The 14,546-nt window shown below is 35.0% G+C and overlaps 1 protein-coding gene across 1 annotated transcript; it reads right to left on the bottom strand.

The window, feature by feature from the left end:
* Positions 1-2,380: 2,380 nt before the first annotated feature.
* LOC140798219 (aminotransferase ALD1 homolog) lies at positions 2,381-6,543 on the bottom strand. The gene is made up of 10 exons (XM_073151996.1): positions 6,482-6,543; positions 6,311-6,366; positions 6,094-6,161; positions 5,810-5,926; positions 3,945-4,007; positions 3,705-3,809; positions 3,549-3,599; positions 3,100-3,420; positions 2,813-3,019; positions 2,381-2,738 (listed from the first exon to the last, which is right to left on the bottom strand). Exons 1-10 carry the CDS (start codon positions 6,505-6,507, stop codon positions 2,442-2,444), a joined length of 1,311 nt encoding a protein of 436 aa, XP_073008097.1. The 5' UTR covers positions 6,508-6,543; the 3' UTR covers positions 2,381-2,441.
* Between the last annotated feature and the right edge of the window lie 8,003 nt (positions 6,544-14,546).

Genomic DNA, 14,546 nt, shown 5'->3' with positions numbered 1-14,546 from the left:
AGAGAGAGAGAGAGAGCAACTGTTTAAGAAAAGCGACGTCCCGCCAAAGCATATGATTTTCTATTAATTACTTGCTAATTAGAGAGGCTATAAATAAATTTGGACAATAAAATTAAGGTGGGCTTTTATTATAGGACTAGTCCGATCAGCTACTGAAATTGGAATTTTTTGGAATTTTTAATTTGAATTTTGATTGATGGATCGAATGTGTTTGCCATTTTCAGTAGCTCCTGGAGAGCTAAGTTGTAAGCTATATAGTTTGCCATTTTGATGACAGACATGTGGGATGCTAGTTGGAATTGGCTTAGAAATCTTTGTTTGTTAATGGTATAAAATTCTGACAAATTTTTTTAATTAGTCATAATATTGTATTCCAATTTATGTGGATATATTCTTATACATATTTCACTTCCTGATTAGCTCGCGGGTCGGATGTTGGATCCCACGCACCCGAAACCCGAAGAGTAGTAATTGGGGAAAGCTGGATCCCACCGCCAAAGAAACAACTCGCGATATTTCGCATGCTTCGTAAGATGCTATCCTACGGGTATGTTAATGTATCATGTATGTGATCCCCAAATAGAACTCCAAAATATCGACGAGAAGCACTATTACTATTGCTGGGTATCGTAACTCGCATGAGTCAGATTCGGAGGCACGTGGGTTTGGCATGGCGCGAGTCAAAAGGAGGAGCACGTGGAGGTGGTACTTCCCGCGTGATATCCAGCTCATGTGGGCCCCATTCAGACACGTGATCCATGTCACGATTATAAAAGCACTCCTATTCTTAAGCCCATGGGTTAGGTTGGGCTTCAAATACAATTGGGCCAACAATATCCAAATTACGGCTCATAAACTATCTATACACCCAACAATTATCTCTTTTTTACTTTTGTCAAATTATTATTGCACCATTAATATATTCTTTTTCCTAAAATAAGAGTAGAATAGTTAGTAGAGAACCCAATATTAATTAGACAGTCAAGTAATATATATTTTTTAATATAAATATATAATAAATAACTAAAAGAAAGAGTCATCTTTAATATTTTCATGCAGTAGTGATAGAAAATTCCACAGGCGTTAATTCGCAAAATAAGTCAAAAATTCCAAACAGAAGCTCATACATATATATCACGCTGTACAGCACCATTTACAAAATATTTCTACCACTTTTAATGGCATCAAAGATCAAACTCATCTACCATGGGCTTGCTTTGCCCTAACCCCACTTGGATAAACCTTTCCACTGGAACAACTCTTCTCACCTTTTACTCCCTTCTCCCCTTCTCTCTTCTTCACTCTCTCCTTGCACTGCTCTTGTTGGACATGCACCTGGGCATAGCTGAAACCCATAGACATCATTCTTGTTCTTGTTCTTGTTGTTGTTGTTGTTGAAGAAGAAGAAGAAGGAGGACCTCTCAATAATGGTGGCAACTAGGGGTGGTGGAATTGGGGTAATGGGATAGGAAGGGTATATATAGTGTACAAGAGTAAGTGGATCTTTTTGAAAGGGTATGAGATCTTATCCCTTTTCTTGGTAGGCCATAGGTGGGCAAAGGGTGTACAATCTAAAAATATCTATGGGCCAGCCACTGATTCATTGGGCTAGCGGAAAGTATGCCAATTTTTAAACCAGACTGGGTCAATGGAGTTGATGAGGGTGGTGAATCTAAATTTGGAATCTAAATTTGGATGAATTCTCTTTCTCTTTTTCTTTCTCTTTTTCTTTCTCTTTCTCTTTCTCTTTTTCTTTCTCTTTCTCTTTCTCTTTCTCTTTCTTCTTAATTGATTAATTAATACATATACAAAGCTCTAATGGGCTATATTACGATTGTGCACTGTAAGGAAGAAAACTTTACATTATAAATTCTTTGTCAGTAGAACACTACCTTGGTGATGAACAGATTGTGTATTATTGGGTCTGCTTGGGTTGAGAGTGACAGCTTCCTACTTGGTATTTGATAGTTAACTCTGTTATGAATCCTATTGCCGAAATATGCTTCTTTTGAGCAATTTGTTAAGTGGTAAGACAATGACATGCATGTTCCACACTTCACAAGGGAGGCGTATCTAGCAAAGAAATTGAGATGATTTACCAAACCTTTTATATTGTCTTTGAAGTTATCTGATTCATTGATATAGGATAAAAGCTTAGCACCAGCCAACTATAATGCACTCTACAGTATCTACTCATAATAGAAGCAGAAAAAAAGATGACAAGAAAAAGGAAAGAGGAAAAAGGTATCAATTATGAAGGTGACTTGAACTGTTGAAGAGGATAATGCTAAGAGATTCTTTTGTATTGATGAGTTGAATCCTATGATTGAGGTGTACCACTCATGACCTGCACTACTATGTGAAACCCAAGTGGGTCTCATACTGAAAGCAACATAACCATATCTTCTCCTATCAATCAACAATGTTGTTTCACATTTACATCAATGAGCTAGGAATCTCTTCAATCTTGAGGAGGCTTCTAAAATACAATCCTTGCGGTTGAATGAACTAACCCTAATAAAACCTTCGCCGCCCGGGCCAAACCCGCAACCGGGGATCGTAATAATATGTGTTTTTTCAAGAATTTCAGCAAATACGTCCCACGATCGTCGACCGGGAAAATTCACCCAGACATACGGGGAATTAATTCCACCGTAAACCGCTAGACCGATCGAAGAAAATGTATCTGCTAATATCCTCGCATTTTCCTTGTAGACACCAATCACTCCAAGTACAGCCTAAACATAATTGAAGAATTTGAATGTCATCCAGGTAAAGATGAAAAATGATGATAGCAGTAGTATTTACAAACCTTGTGGCCTTCATCTGATAAGCAAGCTAGGCCTCCAACTTGTGCAATGTTGGATGCACCATTGAAGCAAGTGGTTATGATCCTATCAAAATCGTGCGAAACCCGAAATCCGTTCGCATACATGAGCTCATCGGGAACCACTGTCCAGCCAAGTCGGACTCCGGTGAAGCCGGCAAATTTGGAGAAAGAAGAGATCTCAATTGCCACCTGAGAGTTAGGCCACATTTTAGAGGCCAATTCTAGACTTACTGGTTACTAGTTATGTCTCTGGTGACTAGGAAATTTACCTCCTTAGCTCCAGAAATCTCATAGATGGATGTAGGACTATCATCTGAGATATAGGAAGCATAAGCAGAGTCATATACAATGATTGATCCATTCCTCTTTGCAACTTCCACCAGTTGCTCCAGCTGCTCTCGAGTCGCCGCCTCGCCGGTCGGATTGTTAGGTGAGCAGAAGAAGATTATATCTGTCCTCGGAATTGTCAAAATATCAGGGAAGAATGAATTTTCTGGTGCACATCTCATGTACTCAATTCCTCTGTATCTGCTCTTTTCGTCCATAAATCCACCGGTTTGACCCATTATGATGCCCGAATCTACGTAGCCCTGACAAAAAAAAAAAACCCCAAGAAATGCTTCATTTTTATGCACATTATATCAAGATCTAGTTTGCACTAGTAGTACTTATTCAGTGATATCACCATCCAGTATGACATATGAGGTCTATTTTTTACCGGAAATGTTGGATCTTGCACTGCAATGGTCAAATCCGATCCAAACATCATCTGCACGAAATGGATGATGATGCCTTAGCTATCAACAAAAAATGGCATTAAATTCCCTATTTGATGACCTTTACAAAACTTATGCACTGCTTAAAATTTATTTACCTGGACACGAGCAATGTCACACTGAGCTCCATCTGAAATGAACACTTCACTGCCTTTGATCCCCATGTTTGCATAAATTCTCTCAGCAATGGCATTTCTTAGACTCTGCGACGGCGAATTTAACGCTTATCTTGTGTTTAAAACATTCACCAAGCACTATATATCTTGCTTGTTAACTGATTAAATCCCTGCATGCCTCTGAAAGACAAGTTCCACATTTCAGAAATAAAAGATTACTACCTTGTTTCCTTGCTCTGCTCCATAGCCTTTGTAACCTTCAGGAGTGGCTAATGCAAGTGCATACTGCAACACAGAGTAGTGCATGATTATGATTAGATGAAATCATGCTAATTAATTTTTTTTTCTACCATTAATAGCATTGAAAAATAATACAAAATATTATCACCGGATGGGATGGCATAGCACAGCGCAATTGCATTAAAAAAATTGTAGAATTTTCAGGTGGAAAATAAGATTGTTAGATCAAGCTCGGCTCAAAATTTAATTAATTCAAACTCAATTTACAGAATCGACTCGAAATTAATTTCGAATCCGCAATTTGATTATGACCTGACTTAATCAAGCTCGGCTCAATAAAATTTAAAATAATAATATAAAATATCATATAAATGACTAATATAAACCTTCACATTAAAATCTAAGATCAAGCTTGAAATTACTCATCGATCCGGCTTATTTAAGTGGCTCAAAATTACCTCGAATTAAAATTATTTTAATTCAAACTTAAATTTACAGTTATACTCGAAATGAATTTCAATTTAAATTCTTTACAGCGTAAATTATGTGATTTTGTAAATCTAACTTTTGGGTCCAAGTTCAAGTACTTGAAGGCGTCCTTTTGGGGTTTGAAATTAAATTGTCACACGGTGATCAGTAGGACTGGCGAAGACCATACAAATTGGAAATTAAACTTTGGTCCAAGAAAAATAAATCCCAAGACTAGGTAAACAACTTCATTATTGACCGAAAAATGTGCACCATTTAATTATATACGCATTTGCCTTGTAAGTTTATAATTTTCCATACACCTTCTCAGAAAAAAAAGAGAGAGAAAAAAATAACATATCTCTCTTATTCAAACTTGAGAAACTGTTAACGTTCCTACTAAGAAGTCACATGAGTCAACCATAAATTATAAACTAGCTCATACCTTTTGGATCTTCTACTAAGATCTTAGTCAACCTCTATGTGTAATTTATTTTGACGAAGAACAATAATATTAAGAAATTTCAATGCACTCGTCAACCTTTAATATGATATTTATACTTACGAGGTACTCTTATCTCTGCAAATTTTATTTAAACGATTTTAGTTTCTGAAAAATACTATATTATTGTCTTCTATAATTTAATTATTATTAATTTCTTTGTGATCCACCATTCGAGAGTAAAAGTAATTAACTTTTTATGTAATTTTTTCAACTAAAATGCATGACCATGACCACTTAATCATCAATAGATTATTAATCACAAGATTAAATAAATTTTTTTTATATCTATCGTCAACGGAGAAAGATGATATATTACTTTTATATTCTCGTGTCTTCCAATGTAAATAGGAATTGAGATAGGTATAGATTAGATTTTGGTCGAAACCCCACCAAAAAATTAAACGAAATTTTTTATAAAAAAAATCCAATTTAATAGGTGGATGGACCCATTGATCAATTAATTAGATTGATAGAGAAAACAGTAGATATTTAATGTTAAAAAAAAAAAACTAATCATAATATGTGAGGCAAAATAAAGTTTTAGCATATTTTTGCATCACTTGCTTTGCTAGTATCAATAATAACAAGAGTTTGCACTTTTATTGCTGGAGCTGCATGTCAAGATATCATCTGTGTTCTGCACAAGATGAGTATAACTACTCACTGATAGCAATCTTTCATTGCAATACATGCAGCTATTTTGTAATGATATATAAAACTAATGAGTAGTTGTTCTTAATCAAACCACTACTACTTCTCATGCCAACAACTTTGATGTTCCTGGAACCTCTGTGTAAATTAGTGATGACAATATCCTCAAAAGCTTCTCAGATAATAGTTTAGTATGACAATCAGAACAGCTCAATTCATATACCTCTGCCATAGATGCTGCAACTATTCTTGGCATAGGTTCAGTTGTATCGCCAATGCCTAAACTTATGAGCTTAGCATCTGGGTACTTCTCCAAGTGTGCAGCTTGCTTCATACTGATCTGAATTCAATTAATTTCATTGTAGAAAGTGGAGGATTGAATCATAACCAATTAGTAAAGTTTACATAGCTCGCATAACAACAATTCTTAAGGGACTGCGAGGATCGGTGGAAAACCGAAACTGGATGTACAAAGCGTTTGAAGTCTAACAAGAAAAGGAGGCTTACCTGTGGAAATAGATAGGCATTTTGAAGCTTTTCCATGTTTGCATTGCGAGGGACCTTTGTTTGACAAACTGAAATGCGATATTTACATACACATATAATCACAGGTACATATGGCTTTACAAATATTCATAAGGGAATAAAGTCCAGGGTAAGATAAGAATTTGCATAGAAACTTAGAACAATCAAACGAGGAAAAATAATAATAACTAGTATTTACCGATCTTCAGTTGAGGCCTATCGGAACGTGGACCGAATCCTTTCAAATTAGGTAAGCTAAGAACAAGAAAGATGAAAAGTAATATGAATCAGATATCTCTTTTATGACATGATATATATATATATATATATATATATATATATACAGTTGCTTCAGAATATAAAGCATTACATTGATGAGATCATCCTTGTCTGCATGAATACAAGCTAGTACTACAAGGAACTATCTTGAAGAGAGGCAACTGTTTAGAGAGACCTTTTGGAATGTATTTATAGAAGCAGCTAGGAAGAAAATTAAAGGTGGCAACAACAAAATTAGGATTATGTCATAATTTTTGGAAAATCCATTTAGTAGGACCACTTTGACAATTTTCCCTGGTTACCGAAAACCGCTGTTCTGATCAAATGAATTTCGACGCAGTTTAATGAGTCCAAGGCATGTTTGTTCCTGAGACAAGCTTAGATTTTGATGTCCACACCAAGATCCTTGTACAGTTTAGAATGTAACAGGAGGGATTGTGACTAGAAGGAGTGGGGTTACCACCAGACTGCCACATTTCCTCCACCTAATTTCCAAACATACTCCAACCATTTTGCTTGTGGCGACTGTCTTCACATCCAGGTTATATACATTCAGTTGCCAACCTTCTCTGGTCATAATCACAGTATCAGTATTTGAGTTTTATTCATTGATGCTGGCATTTTGCAAATTCGTATCAACAACGTAAAAGAAGGATTAACAAATCAGAAAAGTTACGGAAATTTTCACGATATCGACACGGAGAATGCAGAAGGTTTATTCTTGGTCAAGGCAATTTCATATAATCTAGGCCATTCTAACGATTGCAGTTAAGTGTGGATATATCTTGTTGGGCATGGAGATGCTGATTGATTCATCAAGGTGGCAGAAAACACTCTAATTTTCCATGGTTAGCCAAAAGATTTTCCACAACAACTACTGCTCCTTTGGATGATATCACTTTCCCCCAGTGATTGGTGTAAAATAACAATGGGTGAAAACAAAAAGGGTGATCCTTCTGGAGCTGAGCTAACTCTGACTTTTATTAGGTGAAACCACAACAACATATTTAATTGCTTCCAGTATCATCTGAATCACATATTTCTCATGAAATGGGATAGATAGATGTAGAATCTAATAAACAATTATATGAATGAGCAAAAGAACACGCTGCAAACCAATGCATCACCAACTGACAGCCTCTTTATTCATCATAAAAGTTTTTGTCTCTTGAACATGCGTTGCATTAAAGGAATTTATAAATTACTGATCCTTTTTCTTTTTCAGAATACAAGACTCAATTAGTCCATTTGATTATTACTTTAGGCTTATGAAGTCTTCAACACTTGGTCTCTTTATTAATATCCCTCCAGGAAATATAGATGAATTCTGTATCTGCCTTTGCTCTTATTTGCAGGACGACAAAGAGTTTTAAAAACTGTCATCTATTACAAATCGTGCACGCACTGCTCAATCTGCACCTAATACATAGAAGATATGATAATTTTATGAAATATATCAATGTATCTCTCCACCAACCAAGTTGACGCGAATTTCATATATGTTCTTCACATGACTCAATGAGAAAGACAAACGAGTCCATTATTGAAAGCTAGTCTAATTTATCAAAAGTCTTTTAGTTGCTCTTGGCTACATCAAACTGAAATTTCCCAGAAAAATAATCTGGTTGCTATTGACCCCATCAGGTTGAAGCTTCTTCAGATGATCAAACTAGATCTAAAGTTCAAGTCTTTTGCCTCTTCATTTATTTATCTTCTTATCAAATCCTCTCCCTAAATTATATTTATTATTTTCAAACTGTTCAACCATTATTTTAGGCACGAGTTATAACAAGCTCAAAAAAAGGAAAATTAATAATAATAATAATAATAATAATAATAATAATGACTTGGGATCTCATAGAAATATTCAAGAAGCAAGGTTGGTGTTGTTTCTAGTCCCCACAACTTTGTCCTGTTATACGATCAAAGTTTTATCTCTCACCATACAATGAACATATCAAAGTGATAATTTTTTTCTTTTTTGATAAAGGAATATAATATATGTGTATATATTCTTATAACTCTATTTTCTTCTCCCTGATGTCATGAGAGCAAGTGGAGATAGAACAATCATCCAAGGAAACAAGTAGAATCTCCATCCATGCTTCACATTTTTTGAGTTTATGATATCCATCCATTTTCCAAAGCATTTATAAATCACAGCAAGACATTTCTGGGCCATTCTCAATTCAATATTGGACTCTATGAGAGATTCTTAATTCAGGGCAGTAGGTTGAACAACTGGAACGTTCTAAACGAGCTCAATTGGTCTGGTCTAAAGAATTTGGCACAAGAGAGAATGAGCTTTTCTAAACGTGATTGAAGGACGACTTAGAAGAAAGAACCTTGGAGGAGGATTTTGGAGATTTGAAGGACATAATCATCGTTTTGCTTCTTCTAGATGCAGCTTCTATTACCTGTAAATGAGAAATTTACATGACCAAACTGTTTTAGATCCGATTGCCAAACGGTATTTTGTATTTTTGAAGCACATCCAATTTGACTGAAACTTTTTTTTTTTTTTGTGAGTTGAAATTTGACTGAAACTTACCATGCTGCATATTGGCATAGTTTTTATTAAATATATTTTACTTGCTGTGCTTAGCATATAAATATTGAAAAGTAAGTCTCCAAATACATGTGCTCTTTTTGATAGAAACTACGTGGGGTTTCTACATGATATGTTAGTCAATATTTTTATACAATATATAAGATAAAAGCTCAAAACTTTCGTATTTAACTCAAGCAAAAAGAAGCTCAAAAACTACTAGCTACAATAAGGCTTAAATACATATCTATATATGCATTTAATATAAATGCTCGCGCAAGGGGCTACAATCTATCTATAAAAAAATATGAGTGATTGCTCAAGAATATCCTCATTCTTCCTAATCGACTATTGCTAGGTCTATGACCCCCACCTCCTGATCACATTATATAGTTTACATACTTGAAAGTATTACACTTGCTCAAACCGACGTACGTAGTGCGTCTCTTCTGATCTCACGATTTTAAGCATTGGCTGACATAACTATAGATATTATATACACTTTTTCTCCTAATCTTAGGTTGAGCGAGTAAATAGGTACTACTAAGATGGACTTAACTACATAGTAATACATGTAGGTGTTGTAGTGATCAACATCATCAAACATACATGCACATTAAAATTATCATACCCGAGCACCCAATTATTCATGTATAATTATAAAGTAGTAAAATAAATATAATCACCCTAACTAGTAAATAAATGTCTTTACATATATAATATGAATACGATGAAATTATAAAGTAAAATATCACTTCAAGATTACACCACTCCTAGACTACAAAAGATTTATTTAACTAACATCACTTGGCAATTAACTAGCTTCAACCGCACCATAGAATCATTCTCGTATAGTAATGAATTTACCATGATCATGAATATAATGAAAGCACAAACTTACATGAAACCAATTAGTTAAATAACCTAGGACAACCTTTATAGGTTTTGGTAAGTCCACTTGTGAATTCTTACATTTATTATTCAAATAAAATTGATATACCAATGATAATTATCATTATGTTTACTATTCCACTAATTATATTTAATTTATTGCAAATAAATAGATTAACCTACTTTATTGAATATTAAAGTTTGTTGAACATGATTATCAATCTTCATTTAGAATTAATTATTCATTGGAAGCAATTAGTATGGGTACTTACTGTCCACAATCAAATGATTAATATTGATGTAGAATAGATATTGTAATAAACAAAGCAACTCCCTGCTGATGATTAAATTTAAGGACTCTAAGTTGATATGGTTAACTAAATAAAGAGGTTAAAGTAAAATTAAAATAAATTAAAAAAATAACTAATACATTTAGGTCAGCCCAAAGCCTAAAGTAATAGGCTAGGCTACAATCAACCCAAGGAACACAACATTATTCCACAAGGTTAGGATCAAAATCCAAAACAATTAAGGCTGTCACTTGGGCCGAGTCACAGCTCAACCTACAATCAACATGCGCTAGCCACAGTGTAACCTATGACCAACTTGGGCTATGCCGCAGCCCAACCCACCACTTGGATTGGGCAGCACCAAATGTAAGGCCCGAGGTCCAAGGAGTTACAAATTGATGATTCATCAGTGGAACAGTCTGAAATACTACATTGAGGGGAGTGCACAAATCAAGAGATCTAGCCGACCAGGGTAGCCAGCAACATGGGGGACCTCCTCCATGGCCGGTGGCCATGAAGGTTGCTAACGTTATCAATTAGGCCATGAGAGCCCCAAAGGATGACACTGAAGTCTTCATGTCATGAAGGGGAAGGTTCACAACCGGATAGAAGAAAGAGATGACAATAGAGATGGTTGGAAAAGGGTTCGAAGGCTAACGAGGAGAGACTACTTTATGTAATCTCAACTAAGGGGAGAAACAACTAATGGAAAGTACCACCGACAAAGAAATGACAAAAGAAAGTTATCGAGGTAAGCATAAACACAATTTCATCGATCGACCAATAGGATTAAAAAATAAGAAAGAAACGGGAAGAACTAACTAGCAGTTAAACTATAAAAGAGAGGTAAAAAGACTTATCGACGATTCAATCTATGAGATTGGTGTACTGTGATGGCAATGGTGTGACGATAAAAAAAAAAGGGATAGCGGGGCCAAATATAATTGACTCTTTATTATCATTCATATTTTATTATATATAAGTATAATAATAAAATAAATCTATTTTATTATTATTATTATTATCTTCAAATAATATGACGTTAATTAGTTCACTTAACCAAAACTTATCGTTACAGGCAAATTAAATTAACATTTGTAAATTAAACAACTTATCCCACCTACCATTTTGATAGAATAGAAATATTTTAAATATTTTAATTTGTATTTTAAAAAACGTAATAGCACATCCTCCTCTATTCTGTTGGTACCTATCCATTAAGTTAAATTTCAAATCCTATCAGACAAACATAAAACACATTCACAACAATCGGATTCTCGAATATATATCAAATCGTTTCTAATCACTGCAACACAAACCATAATAAAAACATTAAAGAACTCCAATATATTCATGATAACATTTGCAACCGCCTTCCCATATGTTACTGTACAAGTTTCCAACACTAGAAAAAAGAAAACTTTTAAGATTGCAATTAGAGGGAGATCATAAAAAAATTTTAAAAAAATAATAGTAATTCAAATCAAGCCGAGAAGAAGCCATCAAAGGCAGCCAAACCAAAGGTGCTCTTGGGCTCCATCATACTCCTCGCAATCTCTATCTCTTTAGCTGCCACCTCCTTCAGGAAAGAAATCTCCTCACCCATCTTCTCACCGAGCTGTGAGAGAGTAGAAGAAGCCAAGCAATCGAAGCCCACCATTTCCTTCTCTCCATCCCTCTTCATCAAACTCTTCCTCCTCTCGAATTCCTCCGCCACCAAGAGAGCTATGTCTGCCATTTTTCTCCTCCTCCTTTGCTTCTTTGTTGCAAGCAATGGGTATAAGAATTGCAAAGATACATCAATTTATATACATATATATATATATATATAGTTGCTTGGTGGTCGGTGGAAGAACTGGATAAGTACTGATGGGGTATGTCATATTGTCATATGTGGGATTTTTCTTTTCTAAATTGTTTTAGACCTATTCATTCCTATGGGAGTTAACAGTCTGTGGTTTTGTATTTGGAAGAAAACCACATGGCTCTGCTGGTTTTTCTTATGCTTGTGGGCCAAGGGAGGTAAATATACCTTTACTTGGTTGAAGGGTTTAGATATATAGCTGTCTTAATTAACCATAATCTATTTAATTAGTAGATGATTGGAGTAGTGTTAAGGTTTGGTCAGATAACACAGAAAGCGATACCATGGGCATTTTCCCCACCCCAATCAAATGATGCACTGATTAGCCATTCATAATAATAAAGTCGAGATTAAGATAGCAGAGATGTGGAAGCAACTAGTAATGACATAAGATTATAGTAATTGGGCAGCAAGATTTTGTCCAGATTTCGGTGGATATGGCCGACAGGCAATGCTTACTCCAGGGATGGATTTAGAATGTGCTCAGCACATAGTATGTGGCCTTCCTTTATTATTATTATTGTTGTTGTTTTCTAGCTAATGACGTACCTCATTCTGTTTTCTATAAAGTTATCTTTGCCAGTCCATGGTATTGGGACGCGGAGATTATAATAGTAAACAGTGAGTGGATACTGATGTATTATCAACGGGGTTCCTGCAAAAGAGAGTTGGGGTTGGTTCAAAGGATCTGGAGACACATAGTACGTGAATGTGGACAGTGTTCAAAGTATTCGGTTTAATTTGTGTCCTAGTTGCCACATGGATTTGGAGTTCTTTTTGGAAGTCGGTGGGGTCTCTGTGTTTTTTACTTGCTAGTCCAATAGTAAGTTTGTAATAAGGTCTTGTATGTTGCTAGTCACTTGTTTACAGCACTGCAAAATCTAAAATAGTTAAGATGTGTTACAAATAGGAGGCGTGGGCCACATAAGCCACCGGGTCGCACGACACATAAAAACACCCAACATAAAGATGAACACTCAGTCACTCCATGTGAAATATTCGTAGACCAAAATTTAAAATTTAATTCATTACTGGAAGAGATCACATATCACATTCGGCTGCTCTCTGTTTCCAGTGACTTGGAAGTCCTAGGGTGAGGAAATTAGCAGGAAAGTTGCTGGTAAAGACTATAGTTTGATCCGAGGGTTTCTTTGTGAGAATAAATTTACAAGCGAGCCGCGAGAAAAATAGATCCATGTCCGAGACGACATTTGTGGGGGAAGATAGAGGTACCCTTAAATACCAGATGGCACCTGGCTTTCCAAAAACACCATAAAATGTGCTAAGACTTTACCCTTCGTTCAGCTTTCTCTTATCAATTTATGTTCTCGTCATCTTACATGATTCTCAAATAGAGAATTTGAGATAGATTTCATTCATATTCTCGTTAAAATATGCATCTACTTGGTGCTTATATTGCGCATCTCTTTCTTCCAATTTTTTTTTTCTTAGAGAAGTGAGAACTTATTAATGTCCTAATTAAATTGATACTGTTTAGAATTCAAACCCTAGAATACACATACAATACGAGCCACTATAACTAAAAAAATAATCGTTAAAACAATTAATATATATTTTGAGAAATTAATCACTAAAGCAAATAATATGTTATGAACTTAGATAAATGGGTGCAACTTTTTCGGAATCATTGGTTCAAATGGGAATCCAGTATAATGTGAGACATTTCCAACTGAAGCACAGGCCAAAATATTTTCTAACTCATGCTTCAATCATGAATCTACTTTAGCGGCATTAAATAGATGGTCAACCCATGATGGCAGATGGAGTAGGAAACTTTGTTTTCCTCTGGTAACCATCAAACAAACCCAACCCGCATCCGCTTTGTCGAAGCACAACAGGAACATGAATGCCTAATATCAGGCACAAGGCAGAAAAGTATATCGTAATAAGCATTTACAATCAAAACCTCTATAAGCATAAAGAGAGGATTACAAATTTTCCAAACCATAGTGCCACAATAATCAAGGCAAAGCAGGCGGCCATGTTATTGCCTTTTGTTGGATGTCTCTACTGAAACCCAGAACCATTTCTCATATATGCTCCTTAAAAGCTTCAGTTTCTAAGGGAATGGTAAATGGATGAAAATGCAAACGATTCTGGCACTAGGATGAGGGATGAATCAAGTAAAAGATGGTAAAAATAATCAAAGATGCACAAGAAACTGAATCATGCCACATGTTTAGAGCTGGTATAAAAATGTGAAAGAATGTGCATATACTGTATTCACAGTCATAGAATAGTGAGAACAAAGGAGATTAATATACTAAACAAATAACATAAATATCAAAGAGAAAGGACAGAAACTTTCTGAATAAATATTAAAAAGTAAAACACATTGGATTAGTAATATTAAAAAGTAAAACACATTGGATTAGTAAAGGTTAGCCATAAGATCCCTTTTCATATCAATGTAAGATAATAAAATAAGTGAAAAGGAAAAGTCAAATGAGAAGATCATAAAGATTGAAGAAAATTAAGATATAAAATAAATTGATTGAAAGAAAAGATGAAGATCAAATTGTGAAAAGTGAAAACAGGAAAA

Source organism: Typha latifolia, chromosome 1 (assembly GCF_019914945.1).
Source record: "Typha latifolia isolate L0001 chromosome 1, TyphaL0001v2, whole genome shotgun sequence".
NCBI classification, from domain to species: Eukaryota; Viridiplantae; Streptophyta; class Magnoliopsida; order Poales; family Typhaceae; genus Typha; species Typha latifolia.
Note: the sequence above shows the minus strand (reverse complement) of the source record. Positions and strands in the feature narration are given on the sequence as shown.

Bases quoted from the DNA above. Each gene is read 5' to 3' on its own strand.
- LOC140798219 (XM_073151996.1), bottom strand. From the start codon at position 6,507: ATGCAGACAAGGATGATCTCATCAAT. The intron at 5,927-6,093 runs GTAAGCCTCCTT...AATTGAATTCAG, and splicing joins ATGCCTATCTATTTCCACAG to ATCAGTATGAAGCAAGCTGC. The intron at 4,008-5,809 runs GTATATGAATTG...TCTGTGTTGCAG, and splicing joins TTGCAGCATCTATGGCAGAG to TATGCACTTGCATTAGCCAC.